This window comes from Rosa rugosa, chromosome 7 (assembly GCF_958449725.1).
Source record: "Rosa rugosa chromosome 7, drRosRugo1.1, whole genome shotgun sequence".
NCBI classification, from domain to species: domain Eukaryota; kingdom Viridiplantae; phylum Streptophyta; class Magnoliopsida; order Rosales; family Rosaceae; genus Rosa; species Rosa rugosa.
Genome location: NC_084826.1, coordinates 5264221 through 5287966, shown reverse-complemented (window position 1 = coordinate 5287966; position 23746 = coordinate 5264221). Strand labels below are relative to the sequence as shown.

The 23746-nt window shown below is 41.6% G+C and overlaps 3 protein-coding genes across 4 annotated transcripts; 2 read left to right on the top strand and 1 right to left on the bottom strand.

Moving 5' to 3' along the window:
- The first annotated feature begins 297 nt into the window (after positions 1–297).
- On the top strand, positions 298–3242 carry LOC133721214 (folate-binding protein 1). Of its 2 annotated transcripts, none has more exons than XM_062147764.1 (4): positions 298–460; positions 1790–2148; positions 2444–2772; positions 3048–3242. In XM_062147764.1, exons 1-4 carry the CDS (start codon positions 400–402, stop codon positions 3169–3171), a joined length of 873 nt encoding a protein of 290 aa, XP_062003748.1. In that variant the 5' UTR covers positions 298–399; the 3' UTR covers positions 3172–3242. The 2 variants fall into 2 exon arrangements, with proteins under 2 accessions (XP_062003748.1, XP_062003747.1); XM_062147763.1 differs by having other exon boundaries at positions 299–460; positions 3045–3242.
- A 14471-nt stretch (positions 3243–17713) lies between these two features.
- LOC133723528 (putative F-box protein At3g24700) lies at positions 17714–19452 on the top strand. The gene has a single exon (XM_062150378.1). The coding sequence runs from the start codon at positions 17909–17911 to the stop codon at positions 19166–19168; it is 1260 nt and encodes a 419-aa protein (XP_062006362.1). The 5' UTR covers positions 17714–17908; the 3' UTR covers positions 19169–19452.
- A 572-nt stretch (positions 19453–20024) lies between these two features.
- Positions 20025–23346, bottom strand: LOC133721347 (uncharacterized). The gene is made up of 8 exons (XM_062147929.1): positions 23178–23346; positions 22564–22645; positions 22396–22463; positions 22201–22298; positions 21402–21538; positions 21156–21223; positions 20528–20591; positions 20025–20255 (listed from the first exon to the last, which is right to left on the bottom strand). Exons 1-8 carry the CDS (start codon positions 23186–23188, stop codon positions 20238–20240), a joined length of 546 nt encoding a protein of 181 aa, XP_062003913.1. The 5' UTR covers positions 23189–23346; the 3' UTR covers positions 20025–20237.
- Between the last annotated feature and the right edge of the window lie 400 nt (positions 23347–23746).

Below are 23746 nucleotides of genomic sequence, written 5' to 3'. Positions count from 1 at the left end.
ATTTCATAGCATTTTTAGGGCCCACATGCTTGCCACATCACACATTTAACGGAGCCGTTAGCAAAATCTGACGGAAGTATCTCATCGATAGCGAAATATGAGTTTAGGCATTGGTACCACTGAGAGTCCGGGTATCAACTTGGCCGGTGCACAAAAGTTGAGGCACTGATGGTGCATTTTTCTCTAAAAGGTATATAAAAAAGTTGACAGCCCAAAAAAAAAAAAAGATGTTGGGCCTAGGCATTTGGGCCCAAAATTTTACAATCGGGGTTTCGAGTACCCACAGCCACCGTTGGTAGTTAGCTGTTCTTGGTTGCCTCAGCTTCGTCAATGATGGAACAAAGTCCATTCTTTGGTTCCGAGTCTTTCAGAAGCTCACTACAGAACTCGTGAAGGATAATGGGTTATGGTTATCTGATTTTGCTGCTTCTTATCAATACACCGGTTCCTTTTTCTTCTGGTAAATTTTACATCTTTTTCTTATTTGGGTTTTCAGTCGTCCATCAGATTTGCAATTTGATCACTCCTAATTGTTTATTTTCTTCGTATAGTTGACGTATAGGCATGAAAGCAAATTATTGAATTTATTTATTAGAAATTCAAGCTTTGTATGTATATTTTGTATGTGTTGAGTAATTTCTTGTCTCTTGCAGTATTTTCGCTGGCCTTGTGTGATTGGTTTTGTTTTGTTGTTGTTTGGGATGGAGTTCATACTAGTCCATTTTTGATGTCATCAGGCAATCAATTGCATCATAAATTTCTATGGGTTGTTTCTTCACGTGCTATATCTCACTCATGCTTTACAGTTGAATACTTTCATGCTTAATTATAGATATTTGGTATCGGTTTCAATCTAAGTATCTAAGTCAGGTAGCACTCTTCTTTACCATCCTATGGACCTCATTACCATTAGTGGCTGCTCTGTAGTATGCCACAGGCAGAAATCCAGGATTGCTGATAATCGAAGCAGTCTTTAGTCATTTTAACCCTTAACACGTACGACTTTATATGAAATGCAATGTCCTTTTTCAGTTTATATCACTGGCTTAATCTCCTGGTTCCTATGATGTCACATGTGTTTACATAGAAAGCTACTTCGGTATAGTTAATTAAATGCTTTCAGACACAGCTTGAAGAAAGCTAAGATATGCTAGATTCAGTTTGAAACTTGTTCTGTATACTACTCGTACTTGGTTTTGACAAGCCCTGAAGGGGTGTGTATTATCTTTGATACTGAGATTGATCATCAGTCTGCTTCTACTGCCTTATCATCTCATACAAGCTTATGGTGAAGTCACCTAGTTTGAAATGTAATGTTGGCCAAAATAGCTAAATCTCTTTGTTGGGCACCTTGGTTTCTTGTTCTCCTTCACGAGCAGGAATGTCATTTTCTTTCTGGATTCCCCTCTTATCATTGCTGTCATCTACTCTGAGTTATATCCTTAAGCTTCATTTATTTCTTTAAGTCATAGAATGCGGGAAGAAATGCCAAGAATGTAATTGTGTTGCTGTGTGGGGCTAAACTTTGGCCTCTAATAATTCTCTGTTTCCATTAAATGTATCTTCAAAAGTCCTAAGCTTGTGTCTCAGTTTTGATATATATGTTGGTTGGCTGGTTCAGTTAAGGTTCACAATTAAATCCCCTTTTTGTGCTATTTTCAAAACAGTTTTCAAATAATTCTGGTTGCACGCTAATTTGTTTCTTTTGTTTCATGCTTTTTCTCCCTTTCTCTTTTCTGTTTGTTCTGTATAATGATAAAGTATTGTCTAAATCCTTTTTGATGCACAGGTAAACCTGATAGAGTGTGCATTTCCCAAGGTAGTCGTTTTCCTCCATTCTCTTCTGAGGGAAAGCCTCCAAAACGGGTCAGCAAGGGACCGAAAGATCTGACTCTTTGCAGGGTGTTCCGCAAAAAAACTTGTTGTGATGTAGCCCAGACACATCCTGCGCTGCTAGCCATTAGGAAGTTGGCTTCGGCAGGGGAAGCAAACTCAGAGTGCTTGCAATTATGGGAATTATTGGAATGTTCTATCTGTGATCCCCGCATTGGTGTGCAGCCAGGACCTCCAGTTATATGTGCCTCTTTCTGTGACAGGGTCTTCAATGCTTGTTCTGGGGCTTACTACTCAACAGATGCAATTACACAGGTATGTGGCTGATTTTTTAACTTTCGTCCACAATTTTCTTAAAAGCCTAATTAAAGAATAGGGGAACATCGGGGAATTAGCTCACCGGGGGGAGGGGGTTTGATGTGCTGCTGAATTTGTCCACCTAGGGGATCTCGTGTGAACTATCTTCTAAATTGATAGTCTACACTTGTGTGCGAGAATTGTAAATGGTGCCAAGAATAAAAACACTCGTGGCTGTTAACCAAGTCCAGTATATCGCCTTCCGGATGCATCGGAAATGTCTTTTTAACTGATTTATCTAATTTTGTGTCAGGTTCTAGCACCCTGTGGAGTAAACGATTATGTTTGTGGTAAGGCCTCGGAGTGGATTCTTAATGGCACAGAGTTCTGCCATGCTGCAGGGTTTGCTGTTAAGGGTGATATGTCTGAGAGCCTGGAAGAAACATTTTGCTATGGTGGTAAAGCTAGTCTTGATTTGATTGCGGATTCATGGAAGGTTTCACAATCTGAGGTGCCCCGGAAAGTTCAGAGCTTGAGGCTGCTAGAGGATTTCCAGCAGAGAGTGAGGGAAATGCCATATAACGAACGAGTTTCTTGGGCTGTGGGAGGATTGGTTCTTACAGCAGGCCTGTTGTTTGTAAGGTGGGACACTCTAATACCACTTTTATAGAATCATATTTGCATTATGGCATTCTTGATAAATTTATGAAAAATACCCGTCAAGTACAATGCATTCTTTGTTCTTTTAAACCTAAAAGAGCAGTGCTGGGCTCCCACATTAAGCTCTAATATAGATTGTGTTTGATGGGGAATTACACCCTAGTTTAGTGTTATTCGTGCTTGGTTTTGGTTTTTTGACTTTATCCTTTGCTGTTGATCTTTAATTTGTTTATACTTATTTATTGGCAATGCAGCAGAAGGAAAGGTTATAACCAGCGCCACAGACAAGCCGCTTTACAGCGTACCACTAAGAAACTAGAAGCCAAGATGTACCCGAAATCTACTGATAGTCATGGAAATAGGAAAGTAAGTAAAAGATGAATATGAATATCATGTCAATTTACTTGAGATGTATCAATATATTGTTCCAAGTATGGTTTGCTTTTTGTTCTTTTTACTAGTTTACAGAACAGTGAATGATGTATTAGTTAGATAGTTAAGACTATATTCTTGAATTTTGAGTACTCAATTCCAGTTTTGTTTCCTTTCAAGATCACGATAGAAAATCTCCCTTATTAGCATTGTCCTTCCAAGAGGCGTGCCACGAGTGTGAGGAAGGCGGTGCTAGAACCTGATGACAATGCGATAATTGATCGTTTCAAACTTCAAAGGTAGGGCTGTCAATGGGTCGTGTCGGGTTGGGTTCGTGTCGGGTCAAGGTATTTGTCGTGTCGCAATATACAAACTTAAACCCAATCCATTTAATAATCGTGTCAAAAATTTAAATCCAAACCCAACCTATTTATTAAATGGGTTATCCATTTCCAACCCGTTTAACCTATTTAACAAATAAGTCGTGTCGTGTTAGATTTTAGGGTTAACAATGCGATCCATTTAACTAAAAAAATGCATAAATTGATTAAATTCACTAAAAACTCTACAAGACTAAGAATATAAATAATTATATATATATATATATTCATAAATAATTAAATCCAATAATTATAAAGCAAAATATTTCAGATTGTCTAATCCTAAGATCAAATACTCCCAACGCCCAAAATTTTAAGAATTTCATCGAGTTATACGGGTTCACTTCGTGTTGGCAGGTTGACCCGTGGCCGACCCATTTATTAAAGAGGTCATGGCGGGTTGACCTATGGTTGACCCGCTTTTTAATCGTGCGGGTTCAACCCGCTTTATTTCGTGCAGGTTTCGAGTCGTGTTATCGGGTCGTGTCGGAATTGACAGCCCTATTCAAAGGCTTGGCTCATTTTACAATTGCGAATGATATTTATGAAGGAATCAAATGGATGTTATAATTTCTTTTGTGCGAGTATTTAGCATGCCAACCTCTTTAATATCACATTGCAACCACCCTAACGTTTTAAGTTCGTATTTTTTTTTTGAAAAAAAAGAAATAATAATTCCAGATTGGTATTGAAATCTCCATTGAATTGAAGGAGTAACTCCAAACTCAGTTCTCATCCAAGAGCGTCCATAAATCGTGGTCTACTTTGATCAACAATCCCAATTTCGTCGCCAAACACCTTTCCAATTCCATGCATAACAATTTCTCCACATGTTTCCTTTCCAAGCGTTCGGTCCTCACCGGCAGTGATGAAAAGCAAACTCTCTTCTCACTGCTCACTTTTTTGTGACCATGACGAAGATCATAGGGATCATATCGTTGTTGGTGACGACATTAGGAAGGATCAATTTATTGGGCTCAAGGTCAAGGATCTAGCTAGAAGCAGTATGGATTATAGGCGATTGTGATGGAATTATTTGTCTAGCTGATTCTAGTAGCGTTATTTTATGGAATTCAAGCTTCATGGAATATCCGGATCAGGTCATGAATTCTTTAGGATTTGGCTTTGATTCAAAATCTAAAGATTACAAGTCGTTGACATTGTGTCATTGTTTGTACTGGGAGGAAGAATATGGCGCTGAACATGATTGTCATCTCCTTTTCAATCCTCCCACAGTACAATTATACACCTTAGGTAGTGATTCTTGGAGGGAGATCATGATTGCTTAATATATTCCTCCTCATTTCTGTCAGAAAAACTTACAAATTCCTTTAGTTGCTCCCTTCCCCTCCAATAACAAAATTCCTTGAAGTGCATCTGGAAGGAAGCTGGAAACACTGAGGCCAAATGTTTCGTAGATATAATTGTATCCAATAGATTGATGTATTATGCTGTTTTTACAATTCTGGTCCAAATTAAGGAGTATAACTGGTAGGCTATAGCCATTGTCATTCAGATCATTCTCATTTTAGTTAGCTTCCTCGTATTTTTGTTACCATTCAATAATATGCTTTGCAAGAAGAACAAGCATGACCATGGTGATAATACTTATTGATTCAAATCGTCTGTTTACTGATAATGTGGCTAGAAGTAGTCTAGAACTAGCACTTCTCTTAACCTCAATCCTAAAGATAAAACCATCAGATATATCACTTACTGATAATGTGATATATTGGTTCTTGTTGAAGGAAATTGACTTATGTGTGCCTAATCAAACTAGGATTAGTTTCATGTTTGGAATAGGAAAGAAGGTTCCAGAATTCCTAGTCCTATTCGGAATAGTTTTCCTTGTATCATTAGAACATGTACTTTGTAATCCATATATAGGGTTCATATTCTCAATAATGAAACACACAATTCTCTCATCAATCTCTCTCTATTTCTCTCATTCTTAAACACGTTATCAGCACGAGCCCTAACCACAAGAAAAAAAAACTAAAACAGAAAATCCTTCAAGCCGCCGCTGCCTCCACTTGCCGTGCTGCACGCCCCTGCAGCCTTCTTGGACAGCCCCTACACCTCTGCTGCCCCTGCAGCATCACCGCACGCCCGCTGCCCCTGCAGCATCACCGCACACCCGTTGCATCCTTCTCCTCTCGTTCCTGGGCATATCAATCTGTTTGCAAGCCTCGAAACGTCTAGTTCGGAACCTCTGATCAAAATCCTTTATTCATCAAAGTTGTTTGCCTCTGTCTCTTCTATCTGACCTCCAAATTTCAGCTCTATTAGAGTTATTTTGAGATCTGTACACCGATCGAAGTGGAAGCTGTTCAGAAGACAATCTGCTCCGAATTTCAACAAGTAAGTTTTAAATTAAAGTTCCTGCTTTCCGAAATTTAAATTTCTCCTTTCTTTTTCTCGGGGACTTGCAACCTCCCTTCTTCTACATCCCACCTTTCTTATAACGTGGGTTCGATTCTTTCAAAAGCAGAATCGTGAGGATTCACGCTATACGAACTAAGAGCGTTCGTAAACCACGAACTAAGAGTGTTCGTGAGTATCGAAATATTAACGAACTAAGAGCGTTCGTAAGACTTCGGACTAAGAGCATCGCAAGCATTGATTTATGACCATATAAACATCATTGTTTCGGTCTAATCCAAATATTCTTGAAAATCGATTTCTTAGTAGCATTAAGGCTCAGAAATCTTATATTAGTTTTCGTGGAAGCATTGACTCCAAAACTAAATACGTTTTTGCTTTCCTTTCCAGGATGTCAGACTTGAATGAGCTCGATTTTACTCCATTGGATTCTACGGGCACAGAATATTTTCATGTGGGCTCATAATGTTGAGCTCCACCTAATTGCCCTTTATTTATTGCCTACAATCTAGGAGTCTTGTTCTAAAGGAACCACTCAAGGCTCTCAAACTGAGATAGATAATTCCAGGGCATTTACCCTGATGAAGCGCCACATGGACATGGCCCTCCAGTTTGAGTACATGAATGAGGATACCGCTAAGAACCTTTGGGTTGCGCCTCGTGAACGTTACTAAAACGGTCACGATTTTCCGAACTTAGAAGCACGATGGAATAATATCCACTTCTCTAAACTTTGAAAGAGTTATGAAATATTGTTCGGAAGCTCTCCGCATCAGATCATTGATGCATGATTGTGGAAAATCACAAAAGAACAAGTTGATTGAGAAAACCCTAACGTGACCATAGGAGTCATGACGTTGAGGGTATAAGATTGGACACCATGGCGCCACTTTTGGCCATGGTAGCACTATTCCAACGCCATTGGTCCTAGGGACCATATGTATTGCGTCAATACATCTCAATCAAGAGAGCATCCACTTCATGGTATTTTAAGGAATACCTGATCAATGGTGATCAAGATATCGAGCTATGGAAGACTTTAAATCTGGCGATAGACAACATGCCGCAGATTTTATTAGTATAGTCTTTTGTATTTCCAAGAATTATGTAATGGCAATTATGCCTTAATCAATAAAATGACTTATTGGATTAACTCTTTCTCACTAGGTTCACCTAATTGAGTATGAAGTCTAGGAAACTAGTTTGACATTAGTGGTATTTAAGTGAGCTTCGCTCCACCGACATCTCTTCCTACTTTTCTGGTCATATTTAATTGGAGTTACCCAACGGATTGAGTGACTACAATTTGTCTAAAGTTTGATTTTTATTTTGGATTAGATTATGGTCACGAAACTTTGATGTAATCATTGGCTATTATTAATAAAGTCTCGATTTATTTTATTCAATGTCTTGGACATATTTTAATTTCGAACTTTATTATTTTTCAGTATGTTTCCCGGAGAGCTAGAATGCCTCGTGGATAGTGCAACTACACATACTATTCTTTGAAACAGGAAATTATTCCTATGGATGACGCCTACTCGATCTTCAGTGACTACGATGGCTGGATCATCTCAAATGATTCATGGTAGAGGACCAGCCCAATTTATGTTGCCAAATGGCACAAATTTAAATGTCACCGAAGCTCTTTATGCTCCTAGGGCAGGAAGAACCCTATTGAGTTTCAAAGATATAAGAGCCAATGGTTTTCATGCGGAAACACATTGTGAGAATGGACAAGAGTTCCTTTGCATCACTTTTAATGACTACAGACATAAAAGAGTCTTAGATAAACTTATGTGTCGCTTTAGTGGGTTGTATGCAACCACTATTCGAATAATTGAATCCAATCATGTTATGAGATATGATTTATGGGGTTCCGACACATATAGGCTTTGGCATGACCATTTGGGACATCCAGGTCGTGATCTGATGATCCATATATTAAAGACTTCACACGGACATCCATTCTTCAGAACGAAAAGAAGTAAAAATCGGGTTTTGGACCAACAAGGAGCCTCTGCGCTTCATGGTGCCATTCCCCCCAAAACCGGCCTTCACAGGCCGGCGCCGCCATCCCCCTGCGGCCCAAGGGTGGCTTTGACGCCACCTATGCTCCTTTGACTCCAATTTCTACTTCTAAAGTCCATTGTGACTTCATGGCTCAACCAAAATCCTCATTGGTTGTTTCTAAAGCCCATCATTCGTTCTGCAAAGCCTGCTCTTTAGCAAAATTAGGATCGAGACCATCCTATGCAAAGGACACTAAAGAAAATATATCATTCTTACAAAGAATCTAAGGTGATATTTATGGACCTATTCAACCACCTTGCGGATCATTTAGATATTTTATGGTGTTGGTTGATGCATCGACACGCTGGTCACATGTCATGCTTTTGTCTACCAGGAACACTGCGTTTGCTTAACTCCTAGCGCAAATTATTAAGTTAAGGGATCACCACCCTGATCATCCTATTAAGTCTATAAGACTGAATAATGTTGGGGAATTTACATCAAAAACTTTTGATGAATATTGCATGTCCATTGGGATTGAAGTTGAACATCTTGTTCCTCATGTTCACACCTAAAATGGTCTTGCAGAAGCCGCCATTAAACGACTACAAATGGTTGCTAGGGCATTGGTAATGCGCACCAATCTCCCTATCTCTGCTTGGGGCTATGCAACATTGCATGCAGCTAGGCTTATTCGTCTGAGGCCGACTGCTACTCAACCCTTTTCTGCGTCCCAGATGGTGACTGGGTATGAGCCTGATGTCTCACACTTACGCATATTTGGGTGTGCAGTTTATGTGCCAATTTATGTTGGATATGACTCTCTAACTATTGTCCGCTACTTAGAACCCTTGACAGGCGATCTCTTTACCGCTAGATTTGCGGATTGTCAATTTGATGAGACAGTCTTCCCGTCGTTAGGGGGAGATAAGAACATAATTGTTCAACAGGAACGACATGAATTGTCGTGGTCTATCCTCACTTTGTCTCATCTTGATCCCCGAACCGCACAGTCCGAAATTGAAGTGCGGAGAATTCTCGATCTTCAGAACGTAACAGAATCGATGCCTGATGCGTTTTCTAATATCGCTAAAGTGACGAGATCACACATACCTGCTGCAAACGTGCCTGCAAGGATTGATGTCCCTAAAATTAGAGGACATGACGCCATCTCAAGGGAAACTGAGCATGGTGCCAACGTCCCCTCTCATAGTGATGGTGACGTTGTGGCTAGGCCCACGGCTCCTGCCAGGAAGCGCGGCAGGCCCATAGGTTCGATGGATTCTCGCGCAAGAAAGAAAGCGAGTTTGGCATAAAATAATCTATTAATCATCGATGTGAATAATCAATCTCATGAGGATATTCTGGATTATGGTTATGTCCAAGAGACATCATTGGGGGACGCTCCAATGTCAGAACCAATTCCAGAGAATAGAGAGATCTCCATAAATTACACTAGTGTACATGAGATGATGAATAGAAATTCTATTGCTATTGATGATGCATTTGGATATCATGTTGCAAAAGGAATTATAGAATATGATGATATCGAACCTCGCTCTGTCGAAGAATGTCAACAAAGAGCGGATTGGCCTAAATGGAAAGATGCGATCCAGGCTGAATTAGATTCGCTAGCAAAGAGACAAGTATTTGGACCTATAACGCAGACACCCCCAGATGTAAAACCTGTTGGCCATAAATGGGTCTTTGTTAGAAAGTGTAATGAGAAAAATGAGATGGTTAGATATCAAGCCCACCTCGTGGCTCAAGGATTCTCACAACGTCCTGGAATCGACTACGAGGAGACGTACTCTCCCATAATGGACGTTATAACGTTCCGCTACCTTGTCAGTTTGGTAGTTTCCGAAAAACTTGACATGCAGCTTATGGATGGGGTTACAGCATATCTCTATGGGGATCTAGATTCAGAGATATATATGAAGGTTCCAGATGGACTTCAATTACCCAAATCAAGTGGCTCTAAACCACAGAGCGTGTTTTCAATAAGATTAAAATGCTCACTATATGGATTAAAACAATCCAGACGGATGTGGTATAACCGTCTAAGTGATTACTTGATTGGGAAGGGATATATTAACAATGAAATATGTCCATGCGTGTTCATTAAAAGAACAAGTTCCGGATTTGCAATTGTAGCAGTTTATGTCGATGACATGAACCTAATTGGAACTCTAGATGAGTTAAAGGAAACTGCTAAACATTTGAAATCCAAATTTGAGATGAAAGATATTGGGAAAACACGGTTTTGTCTCGGTTTAGAACTCGAGCACCGTAGTGATGGAATTTTGATCCATCAGTCTGCATATACTCAGAAAATTCTAAGGCGCTTTAATGAAGATAAAGCAAAGCCTGTGAGTACTCCCATGATTGGTCGTAGTCTTGAGCCCGGAAAAGATTCGTTTCGTCCAAGTGGACGAAGAATTATTAGAGGCCGAAGTACCCTATTTAAGTGCAATAGGCGCATTATTGTACTTAGCTCAATGCACAAGACCGGACATCTTATTCGCAGTGAACTTGTTAGCTCAACATAGCTCTGCGCCAACACGCCGCCATTGGATTGGTGTAAAGACAATTTTTTGATACCTAAGAGGTACGATTGATATGGGCCTATTTTATTTATACAGAGAGAAGATGAATGACGGAAGAACGGGATCAGACCCCATTAGGTATGGCACCGCCGTCCACCATAAAACCATGGTTGGCCATATTGCCGCCAACGCCACCACCGCCACCAAGGGTGGCCGGCCTCACCCACCTCTCTTACATCAAAATGATGGTGATGTTTTGATGAGTTTTGCTGATGTAGGGTACCTCTCTGACCCTCACAAAGGTCGCTCCCAAACGGGTTATGTCTTTACGATGAGAAGCACTGCGATATCTTGGAGGTCTACAAAACAGACCCTTGTTGCTACTTCCTCAAATCACGCAGAGATTATCGCTCTATGTAGATACCTGTACTAGCAAGACTAGTTTGCTATCTCACCAAGCATAAGTAACACCCTCTTTGGGACACCCACAAGCCATGGTGAGGCCCAACCGCTACTTGTATCTTGTAGCCCTATGTTCAAGCTATGCTACGGTATCCGGAAGTCGCAAATCCGTCGCCGGGAAGCCATCTTTCCGGCCTTGCCAAGTTGTCTTCACAAACATGCTTTCTAGACTAGAATAGTGATTTTAGTCATCCCACATCTAAGAAAATGTAAAGGAGATGGCTTCCTTCACCTATAAAAGGAACTCTCCTCCCACTTAGAAAGACATTCCATACCCAACACTCCATTACATCTTTTGCAATCCCCTTGGGCTGCAAGGCTCAACACACTAGTGTAACATTCAAGTGGACGTAGTTTCCCGCTAAGGCGGGAGACGAACCACTATACATCTCGTGTCACTCTCTCTCTCTCTCTCTCTCTCTAAAGCTAACTAGAGACCCCTGCGGACTCTAACGTTAACATTGACGCCGTCTGTGGGAAGCCAACACAAAGGCTTCGTCACTTACCATTGAGTTAAGTCATCTTAAATCATTATTTTTCTTTGGGCTCAAAATAATTCTTAACGGCAACTTGTGCCATTTGCCAAGTCAACGCCGATCAAGGTGGTCAACGCCCAGCAACTGTGGTCAACGCTGCACTATTCAAAAAATAATAATAATAATAATAGAGTCTAATTTCTCTGGACACACAGAGTTCTACTAAGGACACCCAGTTTCCTCTTCTTCTTCGCGGCACTCTGCTGCACGTCAGGTCGGGGACTGCACTCTGCTGCTGCAAACCTCCGCTGGCATCACCTCTAGCCCGGCGACGCTCCTCGGAGACTCCGGTCGTGGTGGCCGCAACATTGCCCTTCTGCATCCAGCAGCGCCTCCGCTCCGCAGGCTCGGACCCTCCGCTCCGCCGAGCCGAACCTGCAGCTCCACCTCCGCCAGTCAACACTCAGCGGAGCACTTCCGCTGACCAAATCCTCCGGTGTCAGCCAGCACCTCCGCTGGGTTTTCCCACCTCCGCTAAGCTCCGCCAGCGCCCACCCACCAACCTGCCAGCTCTGGGCAGGCAGCAGCCCTCCCCGCGCTCAGCAGCAGCAAGCCCAGGCACCGCCGAACTCGGAGCCTCCGCCGAGCTCCGAAGCTCTGCCGAAATTCGAGCTTCCGTTGAGCTCCACGCACCGCTGAGCTCCAGGTCCGCTGCGCTCTGAGGCTCCGCCGAACTCCAGGCCTGCTGCGAAGGTCCGCCGAACTCAAAACCTCCGCTGAGCTCCGGGTTCCGCCGGCCTTCTTCCTCCGCTGACAAGTTTTCTCTGCCAGACTTCTCAGCTGGGCAAGTCTTCTCCGCCAGATATCTCAGCTGGACGAGCTTCCGCTGGACTATTCACCGCTGAGCTTCACGTCCGCCGGCCAAAAGCTCCGCTGATGAAACCCACTCCGCTAAAAACTCATATTCATCGCACCCAGCCACCGAACAATTAATTAGCTCTGTACACTGACGAGCTAAGTTTCTCTTCCATTTATGGTCTCCTCCTTACTGTGCAAGCACCACGTGCTTCGGCTCTTTACATAATCCAGGAGACAGCTGCCTGCATATATACTTCATACATATATATATATATATATATATATATATATATATATATATATATATATATATCTTTATGCATGGGCCACTTATGCCATCACCTATGGACAATTATATGTTTAAACCTCTGTCAGTTATCTCCTACACAAATGCGCACTGTTCATTTATAGTTACAAGAATATGGGCACCGCTATCTCATGTGCTATTATGGGCCATGTATTTATATAGTTATATATATGTTGTGATCCACTTTGATTAAACAGAACATGCCCACATATTTGGCCAGTCCAAAATTGCGAACTACAATGCATATATAGCATGCTCATCTATGCAAAATCATTAGATATACATGTATAGGCTCCAGCGCCTACTCCACATGATAACTTATTTCCATTGTTACTTTGCAATTCATAATTTCATGGTCAAAATTGAAATGCATATTAGAGCACATAATTAAATGCCATTTGTTGCCAACTACAATTTTGCATCTACACTTCGCTCAAAATTTTATCAAAGTACATATGCAAAACACACATGCAAATTATTAGTGTCGATTTTACAAATCCGCATACTAATCATCCATTTTTGTTTCAAGGAAATTCAAAACTATTTTTATTGAGCATTCAACCACAACTATGAGTTGACGTACATTATCGGAATACTTTATCCACCATAAGCAATGGACCGCCATGCTCGGCCAACTCCGCTAGCCTCCAAATCGGCATAAGATAAGTAACTATATCTTCCTTTACGCTCTTTCAATTTGAGCTAGTACGTGCCATGCCGATGCCATGCTTTTACTACTTCTAAGCATGCCTACAATATATCACACTTGATATGCTTTTACATGCTTCCATAAACTTTTGAGCATGCCAACAACATTTCGTAGATTTGGCAATACTTTCTAGACCTCACATGCTAGATATGCCATGCTTCGTATACCGATCTCAAATGATCTCTAAGCAAGTTTACAATAATACAATGTTATTAGCATCCACATTACAAGTACATGCTATACACATATGCCATGCTTCTATTTTTGCAACCCAATTAAATAAACATGGGACACTCAAACAAAATATTATTACTTGCTCTATGTGTTTATCATTTTTTTATACAGATACAAACTTTACGAGTCTATGTTCTACGACCAACCGCCAAGCGGTAAGGCAACGCCTCATAATGACAATGACCGCTACGCGGCATTGCAGTCAAGCTTTTCTCCTTCGAGAAAAAGTAAAGGGACTAGTTAACACAGCCCACGACAGCCATTGATCCGACAATTAACCCCGACGCTTGGGTATCTAAGATTAGGTTCGCTACCTAACGCCCATTGCTTAAACGCAGCTCCCCTCATCAAACAATTTTCCGACCATCCGGAGGTCTATAGCCAGGAGTGGGGGACTCCTCGCAGGGACTAGCAGGGGCCCACCCGAAAGGGCAAACGCGTTCGCTCTGACTAATTCTAGATGGACGACGCACTCGCACTAATTATGCTTGATATACGGCACAAAGCTACGCTTTGGTATCAACCCGCAAGAACACCCTCCTTGACTGGGGACTTCGGGACTTATACATACAGCCCAGCATAATTAGCAACGGCCACGCTCATGCCTCAAGGCATCACCATCGAGCTACCCGTTAATGCCTCAGCCTCAGCGGCACCACCAGGCTTTCGCGCTCGTGCCTCAACGGCACCGCCAGGCTTTCGCTCTTGTGCCTCAGCGGCAACCCTTGAGCTTTCGCGCTCGTGCCTTAGCGGCAACCCTTGAGCTTTTGCGCTCGTGCCTTAGCGGCACCGCCAGGCTTTCGCGCTCGTGACTTCCCGCCACCCCGAGCTTCCGCTCACGAGCTTACCGCTCACGTCTTTGGGGCACCCCCGAGCTTCCGCTCACGCCTTCGCGGCACCCCCGAGCTCCCGCTCACGAGCTTACTGCTCACGCCTTCGCGGCACCCCCGAGCTTCCCCTCACGCCTTCGCAGCACCCCCGAGCTCCCGCTCACGAGCTTACCGCTCACGCCTTCGCGGCACCCCCGAGCTCCCGCTCACGAGCTTACCGCTCACGCCTTCGCGGCACCCCCGAGCTTACGCTCACGCCTTCCCGGTAACCCACGAGCTTCCGCTCACGCCTTCCCGATAACCCACGAGCTTCCGCTCACGCCTTCCCGGTAACCCACGAGCTTCCGCTCACGCCTTCCCGGCAACCCTTGAGCTTCCGCTCTTGCCTTCCCGGCAACCCACGAGCTTCCGCTCATGCCTTCCCGACAACCCTTGAGCTTCCTCTCTTGCATTCCCGGCAACCCACGAGCTTTCGCTCATGCCTTCCCGGTAACCCACGAGCTTTCGCTCATGCCTTCCCGGCAACCCTGGAGCTTCTGCTCATGCCTTCCCGGCAACCATTGAGCTTCCCGCTCATGCCTTCCCTGCAACCCACGAGCTTCCGCTCATGCCTTCTCGGCAACCCACGAGCTTCCGCTCATGCCTTCCCGGCAACCCACGAGCTTCCGCTCATGCCTTCCCGGCAACCGACGAGCTTCCGCTCATGCCTTCCTGGCAACCCTTGAGCTTCCGCTCTTGCCTTCCCGGCAACCCACGAGCTTCCGCTCTTGCCTTCCCGGAAACCCTGGAGCTTCCGCTCTTGCCTTCCCGGCAACCCACAAGCTTCCGCTCATGCCTTTCCGGCAACCCTGGAGCTTCCGCTCATGCCTTCCCGACAACCATTGAGCTTCCCGCTCATGCCTTCCCGGCAACCCTTGAGCTTCCGCTCTTGCCTTCCCGGCAACCAACGAGCTTCCTCTCATGCCTTCCCGGCAACCCTGGAGCTTCCGCTCATGCCTTCCCAGCAACCATTGAGCTTCCCGCTCATGCCTTCCCGGCAACCCACGAGCTTCCCGCTCATGAGCTTTCCGCTCATGCCTTCCCGGCAATTCTCGAGCTTCCCGCTCATGCCTTCCCGGCAACCCCGAGTTTTCCGCTCACGCCTTCCCGGCATTCCAAGCTTCACACTCATGTCTACTCGACACACCACACGTTAATGGAACATGGAATTTTTCTACCATTTGTCGTTTACCGATTGCGACAAATCGAATTCTTTTCGCGTTCCATTAATACGAGCGACAACGAAACAAATACAAGTGTTCACGTATTCATCATTCACGAATTACAAACGCTTACCTTCGTACCGCTCATGCAACTTACACTTATCATATGCAAACCATATGCTCACACGACCATACGCGTTCTCGAGTTTGTACGTCATAATCGATCGTACTCGGCACCATTTGCGTGTATGCATCAACATGTATCACAAACCCCATACGTTTATATATGCCAACGCATATCAATGCAACTCACATTTGTTGCCCAATGCAACGAGCATTCTACGTATGCCTGTTTTTTGTCTTTGTTGTGCAGGTTAACAAGTCCCTTCTTGCTTACAGAGTTCGGGGACTTGTAGGGGCTCCATACCGCCCGATTACTTATGCTTGGTGACATCATGCTTATAACTCCCCAACCAATAAGCTCCTCTTGCTTGCGGACTTCGGGGACTTGTAGATACCTCTACTAGCAAGACTAGTTTTCTATCTCACCAAGCATAAGTAACACCCTCTTTGGGACACCCACAAGCCATGGTGAGGCCCAACCGCTACTTGCATCTTGTAGCCCTATGTTCAAGCTACGCTACGGTATCCGGAAGTCACAAATCCGTCGCCGGGAAGCCACATTTCCGGCCTTGCCAAGTTGTCTTCACAAACATCTAAGAAAATGTAAAGGAGATGGCTTCCTTCACCTATAAAAGGAACTCGATCTCCTCCCATTTAGAAAGACATTCCATACCCAACACTCCATTACATCTTTTGTAATCCCCTTGGGCTGCAAGGCTCAACACACTAGTGTAACATTCAAGTGGACGTAGTTTCCCGCTAAGGCGGGAGACGAACCACTATACATCTCGTGTCACTCTCTCTCTCTCTCTCTCTAAAGCTAACTAGAGACCCCTGCGGACTCTAACGTTAACACTCTACATGAAGCCGTGTGTGAATGCATATGGCTAAGGTCTGTAATTAGACATATTCGAGGAAGTTGTGGTTTAAAGTCTACCACAGATGAACCTACATGCATTTATGAGGATAATGCAGCTTGTATTGAGCAAATGAAGTTAGGTTTCATCAAGGGCGACAACACCAAGCATATATATCCTAAATTCTTTTATAATCAGCAACAACAATCACTTCTAAAAATTGAAGTGAATCAAATCCGATCAGAGGATAATGTAGCAAACTTATTCACTAAGTCGTTACCTAAATCCACCTTCGAGAAACATGTGAAGAGCATCGGATTGAGAAAGTTATCCGAACTTCCACGATTGTAGCAATCAGGGGGAAATATCGACATTAGAGGGAGTTATGATGTCTACATGTTCGATCTCGAAGAGTGAAGAACGTGTTGTACTTTTTTTCTCCTCCTCGAGTTTGTTTTTGTCCCACAGGGTTTTTCACTGGAGCAAGGTTTTTAACGAGGCAACGGATGAAGCGTCACCACCAAGTTTGAGCGGCACAGGGGGGAGTGTTGAAGGAAATTGACTTATGTGTGCCTAATCAAACTAGGATTAGTTTCATGTTTGGAATAGGAGAGACGGTTCTAGAATTCCTAGTCCTATTCGGAATAGTTTTCCTTGTATCATTAGAACATGGCTCCTATTCTCAATAATGAAACACACAATCCTCTCATCAATCTCTCTCAATTTCTCTCATTCTTAAACAGTTCTATATATATTTGCTATCATTGAGCTGCTTCCGATAACCTTGAAAACTTAGAGTATCCAATACATAGCCAATTGGCAAGGAGTTAAAAGACTCAATCTTTTATGAGGTCTTACATATATTCCGGTAGTGGAAATTACCCTCGATAGTTAATATGATATATAATCAGGTTCGGTCGTTAAGCTTAATTCATATGAAATTTTGCCAGATCTCAGCAGCGACACCATTAACCATTAATTTCTACCTATTTTCAAATTGTGTGATAGGGAGTTCACGACTATTGGGGCTATAGTGATCCACCGGAGGTTAGATCAATCAACCCAGTTTGCCAAAAAAAGATTAATCAACGCATAATAACAAAAGTACTTGGTCAAACACACCATAAAAAGCGTTTAATAATGTAAATCAAGGTATTTCATTCTTTCTATCACTGCCACCAAAATTCTTAATCTTACCGTTGCATCTTGTTGCATGGCTTTCTTTTGAATCTCTTTTTTTCAAATCAATGCAATTTCTTACAATTCTGAGCTTAATTCTGTCTCATTGTACGTGAAGAATGTATATTTACGAATAGAAAAAAGGTAGTAGAAGAAGAAGAGCAAGAGGCTCAGAAAAAGCAGAAATGGCTGAGCTAATTTGCAAAATGCCGGAAGAGATGACATTACAATTTCTTTCGAGGCTGCCTCCCAAATCTCTGATGCGATTCAAGTGCATCCATAAGTCATGGTATGCTTTGATCAATAATCCCAAGTTCATAGACAAGCATCTCCACTTGTACAACAAAGACTCCTACACTTGCTTCCTTCTCAAGCGCTCCGTGGTTGCAAGAACCCAAACTATCAAAGAGGAGATCTTATTTTCATTCCTTTATGCTCCCAATCACAATGATGATGAAGACAGTCATCCTCATTGTGTTGTGGAGGACATCTATTTTCCGACTGCTATGGGTCTAAAGACTAAGGGGCACAATATTGAGCTCCCTGGGTCATATGGTGGTGAAACTATATACATTTTAGGTCATTGTGATGGGATCATTTGTCTAGTTTATCATAGCGGAGGCCTTGTGTTCTACAACCCATCGATACGAGAATTCAAGATTATTCCCCCTTCATGTCTTACCGAGTCATTCTCTTGTGTTGGGGGATTTGGATATGATCCAAAATGTAAGGATTACAAGGTGGTTAATATTGTACCATCAGGTGAAGATTCATATGATCATAACCAGCGTCTGGTTATTTATCCTCCAAGGGCAGAAGTATACACTTTGGGTACTGATTCTTGGAGGCAAATCAAGATTGATTATTTAGAAACAGAAACTACTAGCTTTTGGCCCGACATTTATCAGATGTGCTACAAGGGAGTTTTTTATTGGTTGGGTCATGAACAAGATAAGGAATACCTCTGTTATTATGACAGGCTTTCCTCCCCAAGCATTAGGGATGTAATCCTTTTGTATGACACTGGTGAAGAGGTCTTTCGTACTAGACTACTTCCGGATAGTTTCAAGGACCTAGGATTGCATGCTTTATCTATGAGTCTAACAGTGTGGAATGGATCTATTGCTCTTTTTGGCTTTACTTATTGGGGTCCGGATATTGAGTCCTTCAAAATATGGATGATGGATGACTTTGGCAGTTGGACAAAACACTTGACCTATGAGACCATAATGGGAATTTATTTGTCATTGGTGTTATGGAGAAGTGACGACGTTGTTATGGTTGCCAATGACGGACGTATAGTCTCCTATAGTCTAAGTAGAGATAGGGTTAGGTATTTTCCAATTCAAGGTGTTTGGGGAACTTATCAAGCTTTCGTTTGTGTGAATTCGAATAGTATTGTTTCAGTCAAGGGAGGCAACAAGGTTGAGAGCAGATATATATAAACCAGTAATGTCGTCCTGGAACTTCTCCTATGTTTCGTGTTTCTAAGTTTGTTGAATTGTTTACCAAGTCGAATGGACTGCTAATGAAATCAAATTTCTTGTTGTCCGGAGTATTGGAACCCTAGCAATCATAGTACCATATTTGTTTTTCGTCCTTCGATCATTTTACTGTTGCACAGTAAAAGCCTCCTTCACAAGGAAGGTTTCGAGTTTGGACCAGCATTGTCTAAACTCTGCAGAACAAATTGATCTGTAGAGTTGTGCAGACGCGTGTAACTATTCTTCACCAAATATACTTACATATGTTATATTTACTACGTTGATTTGAATAAGGGATGAACTCACTTCATCTCCTTCATTTTCATTTTTTTTTTCAAATTTAATGGCTTAGACGAATAAGGGACAAAACTCACTCCGTCAAGATCATTTTTCTGGTCAAGATCACACAGTTCCTCAAAGATTTCCTAAGCCCAGAGACTATTCCGGATCGAAGAATCGTGTCAAAACTCTTTCCCCTTTGGCCACCAAAAATATATTGAGATGTAACTCCAATTAACGTCGGTGGAATTCAAACCCAAGTGCGGGTATCCACCAAGTCAACCACATGTGGAGATGCCCAATTCATATAATGAGCATGGCGTATGATAATTTCAGTACTCTACCCCGTGTAATCCAACTCATCAATTCCACTACCTTTCTTGCTTAATTTCATCAAAAACATCACAACCATCATTAACAGCATCAGGGAGAGAATAGATAGAATATAAGACCTCTCATTTGACTTTTGCTCAAGAACATCCCTTGGAGGGTCAACATAACATAAGAAAAGGCCTGTTAGTATTATAACAAAATGGAATTCACCACAACACAATGAGCTTGATTCAAGGCCTGAAATATCTGACTAGGATGAATTCTCAACATACAAAGATAACCCCATTGACAGAGAAAACGTACACAGATAACTCTTTAAGCTGGGTTATGACACTCAAAAGACAAACACTATTATGAAATAATAAAAATAAAACTCTTCATTTCTTCTTGATCATAGCACAGTTGGTCGCCAATATCTTCAATCTAAATGTTCCATCTGCAAAGCAAGGCAAATAATTTAAGAACACCCTCAAACATAACAGAAAGGACCATTAAAATATTCAGTAAATACCGTAGCATGACTACTCCTTAGTGATTGCAATTCAGCAGATCATTGCAAGCACATAATAATTTCAGAAGGAACGAATGTTCTGGCATGACAATCAGTTATTCTACCAAACCATTATGCTCTCTAATAAATAATAATACAAATAATTAATACATGTGAAAGACCATAGACACAAATGGCAGTATTTAACACGGGCATACCTTCCAAAGACCATCATTAAGATAATGCATGTTGTCAACTCCAATTCCCTTGTTGATCTGTTTACTGTAAGCCAAACAGGGGACTCAACTTCTTGAATAAGCCAATCAGCAATAGATAACTAATCTAGCTTTGATACAACTATAACTTTGCCTTAATATGAACTTAGAGACATCTACATAACAGAAGGAGCCTAATAGAAAGGTCTTAATAGATATGAAATATAGAGTAGCAACTACATTGACCACCTACTCCACTGAGGCCAACAATAAAATTTGCATACTTTACCTTTTAATGTCATTCCAGGTCAACAAATACAAGTTAGACTCAACTACCAAATATCTCCTCAACATTCTAACAGGCTTAAGATAACTGGATAAGCAAAAGTTATTCAATTGGACAGTTGGTTACACCACTTGAGGTTTGTACCAGTTAACTAGCAGAAATTATGTGGTAGACAAGGATTTACTATCAAATGGCAAGTAGAGAAACCATAGTTTCTCTTTCTTTCTTCTGTTTATAAAAGAAAGACCCAAGATGCTTGATGATTGAATCAGTTACTGCATGCTCCATCACTTCCTTTTTCTCACACTATTTAGTTGAAAGTTAATAAATAAGACAATAACTTACATTTCTTTTGCTGACATTTTTGTGAAGCCAATAGCAAGTGCATGCTGCTTTCCTTCTGCCATTATTGCCTGACAGTATTTAGTCCCTCAGATCAGAATCATGCATACCAAACTGAACCTCTTATCTCCATTACATATTAAGGAAACTAATCCAAATCAATTCTACATAATACCTGAACTAGTTCTAAAATCATATCAGTCAGAACCATAATTTGAAAAAAAAAAAAAAAGGATATAGGAGTTATACCACGGGAGTTTCTGCAGCCACTTCGTCATCCAAAGCACCACCAGGAGAAGTTAAACCTGGACACATTATGTTTGCACCAGCAAGAACAAATTTTATGGCACCCCTATCTACTTGTAATTTTTTCATTATATCTGGATCTGCAAAAACCAAAACAAAAAATTCTGAGTGTTCCCGGATACACATTTATTGAAGGAACATTTCAATGACAAAAGAATAGTAATTCATGTAATTGCATGAGAGATTCATAGAACAGAATTAATTATGGTCTTTCCAAACAAAAATGATTAAGAGTGCTTTGATCCTAGTAATGCCCCATTCCACCTATTTTCCCTAAATTCATAGTTTTTGAAATATACTATGAAATCCTTCTCTCTCTTCAATACGGTACCAGCATGTTGTTGAATGGAATCTTCCAAGCACAAGAACTCAGATTAGGGCTCATTCTTATTTGCTGATTCCACAGAATAGATGGTTTCTATTGTCATCTCATTCAAAGTACATTCTTATTTACTAATTTATTCTGGACAAAATTGTAAAAACTGTCTAGCCATTCCCATCACCATAGTCCTGCATTTAAAACGAATTATTTCTCATTCAATCCTCAAATGTAATAGAAGCAACGTCTTTGTTATAACTACCAGTTAGCGGTTTATTAGAAGTTCCTGCCAAATCATTCACTCCTAGAACACCAAATCTTTTTTACACCCATACAAGAAAGAAGCCAGAAAATAACTTCTCATCATAAAACCATGACAGTCTTTATGAGATACAGATAGTGTATTCGGAAAGAAATTTTTACATTGATGAAGCAGTCTGAGAGTAGGCATATATGGTCCATCACGTATGTTGAAAAATAGTGGCACATTGTTTACCACCACCAAGTTTAGATGGTTTTGACTGCCAAAAAGTGGAGGTTGAACCAAGTCATGAGATAAAAAGGTTATTATAGCAGAGTTAGAAGTAAACTGTATTAGCAGGAACAACAGAGTCAAACCATTTAGCAACAATGAGAGGAGATTTCTTTGGAAGCAAATCATCCAACACTTGTTCCAGTCCAGGGTACTGCAAGCGATGTTAAATTTGTGTCAAAGACATACGCAAAATATATCTCGAAGCATCAGTTATACTCATGTAGAGGCCACTGGTAGTAGAATAGTATTACCTCTTCTGCAATACTTTGTCGAATTTTGCGCTGGACAGATGCCTTCACTTGGTTTTGTGCTGACACCTCTTCAGAAGAAAATCTGCATTGTAACAATATATGAATAGGTGACGGCAAAACTTGTTTTCCGAGAATACATGCATAGATTGCAACAGTCAAGAACTTGCATCTCCAAAAAGCACCATAATTGCACAAAAAAAAACTGAAACTACTACAAGAATCCTAACCAACATCTCCAAACTAAATAACCTCACTAGTGACATCTCAAAGTTTCACACTTTATCAAAATATCTCCCAGAATTAGCAGAAACGGCAAGCTTAGCAACCATGTATCTAATCGTTTAGAGTTTGCTTAAACCCAAAGAAATAACTGCCCTACTCAAATGCACACTTTCTATTACCGAAAAAACAGATTGCAAAGCAAAAAATCGAAATTTACAACCCTTAGCAAAACATAATCAATGAAAGCAAGAAACTTTATTTAAGATTTATCGAATTAAACAAACCTACGAATCATCTGTGTCAATTATCAACAAAGTAAGAAACAAATGCCCACCCAGATACATAATAACATTGATAAACAGTAGTTTGCGGGATTATGTTTATGAGCTTACTTTTTGAACATGTTTGGAGATGGAGGAAAGAGAAGATCTATAATCTTCGAGACCCAAGCAGAGAAAACTAAAATTGGTTAGGGTGGTATACAATCGAACAATAAAACCTTGAGCTCTGTTCTTAATTTTCTTGGAACACAAACCGGTGCGGGGATCAGTTTGCTCAGCTGCGAACTGTTCGCGTTGGTGCTAAGCGGTAAGCCACTCTTTCAGGCTTTTAAACTGGGCTGGCCTGGAACGAGAGATAAAAGTTTGGGCTTAACTGCTTGGTGATCGGGGAGTGTTCTAAAATGGGGGCCATATAATCTAATTCAATGTGAATCTAAACTGGGCTTAAACACAACAAATAAAGTTGAAGCCATAATAACCCCAATCAGGGAAAATAGCAGAAATTTTACGTTGACGAAGGAATCTAGGAGTAGCATATATTATTCACCAAGAGTCCAAGACCACTGAAAACTAGTGGCACGCTGTTTACCAACACCAATGATTAAGGCCTCCTCTCGGTCGACTTGGCATTGAACGTCTGCCTAGCGGGGTGTAGTCGTCAACTCCCAAAATTTGAAAGC

What these genes read in the sequence shown, in the direction of transcription:
- LOC133721214 (XM_062147763.1), top strand. Translation starts at nt 400, where the DNA reads ATGGGTTATGGTTATCTGATTTTGCTGCTTCTTATCAATACACCGGTT. An exon ending in CAACAGATGCAATTACACAG is followed by an intron (nt 2,149 to 2,443) that starts GTATGTGGCTGA and finishes ATTTTGTGTCAG; the next exon opens with GTTCTAGCACCCTGTGGAGT. An exon ending in GCAGGCCTGTTGTTTGTAAG is followed by an intron (nt 2,773 to 3,044) that starts GTGGGACACTCT and finishes TTGGCAATGCAG; the next exon opens with CAGAAGGAAAGGTTATAACC.
- LOC133723528 (XM_062150378.1), top strand. Translation starts at nt 17,909, where the DNA reads ATGGCTGAGCTAATTTGCAAAATGCCGGAAGAGATGACATTACAATTT.
- LOC133721347 (XM_062147929.1), bottom strand. An exon ending in TCTCAGACTGCTTCATCAAT is followed by an intron (nt 21,539 to 22,200) that starts GTAAAAATTTCT and finishes TGGTTTTTGCAG; the next exon opens with ATCCAGATATAATGAAAAAA. An exon ending in TGGCTGCAGAAACTCCCGTG is followed by an intron (nt 21,224 to 21,401) that starts GTATAACTCCTA and finishes AAATACTGTCAG; the next exon opens with GCAATAATGGCAGAAGGAAA.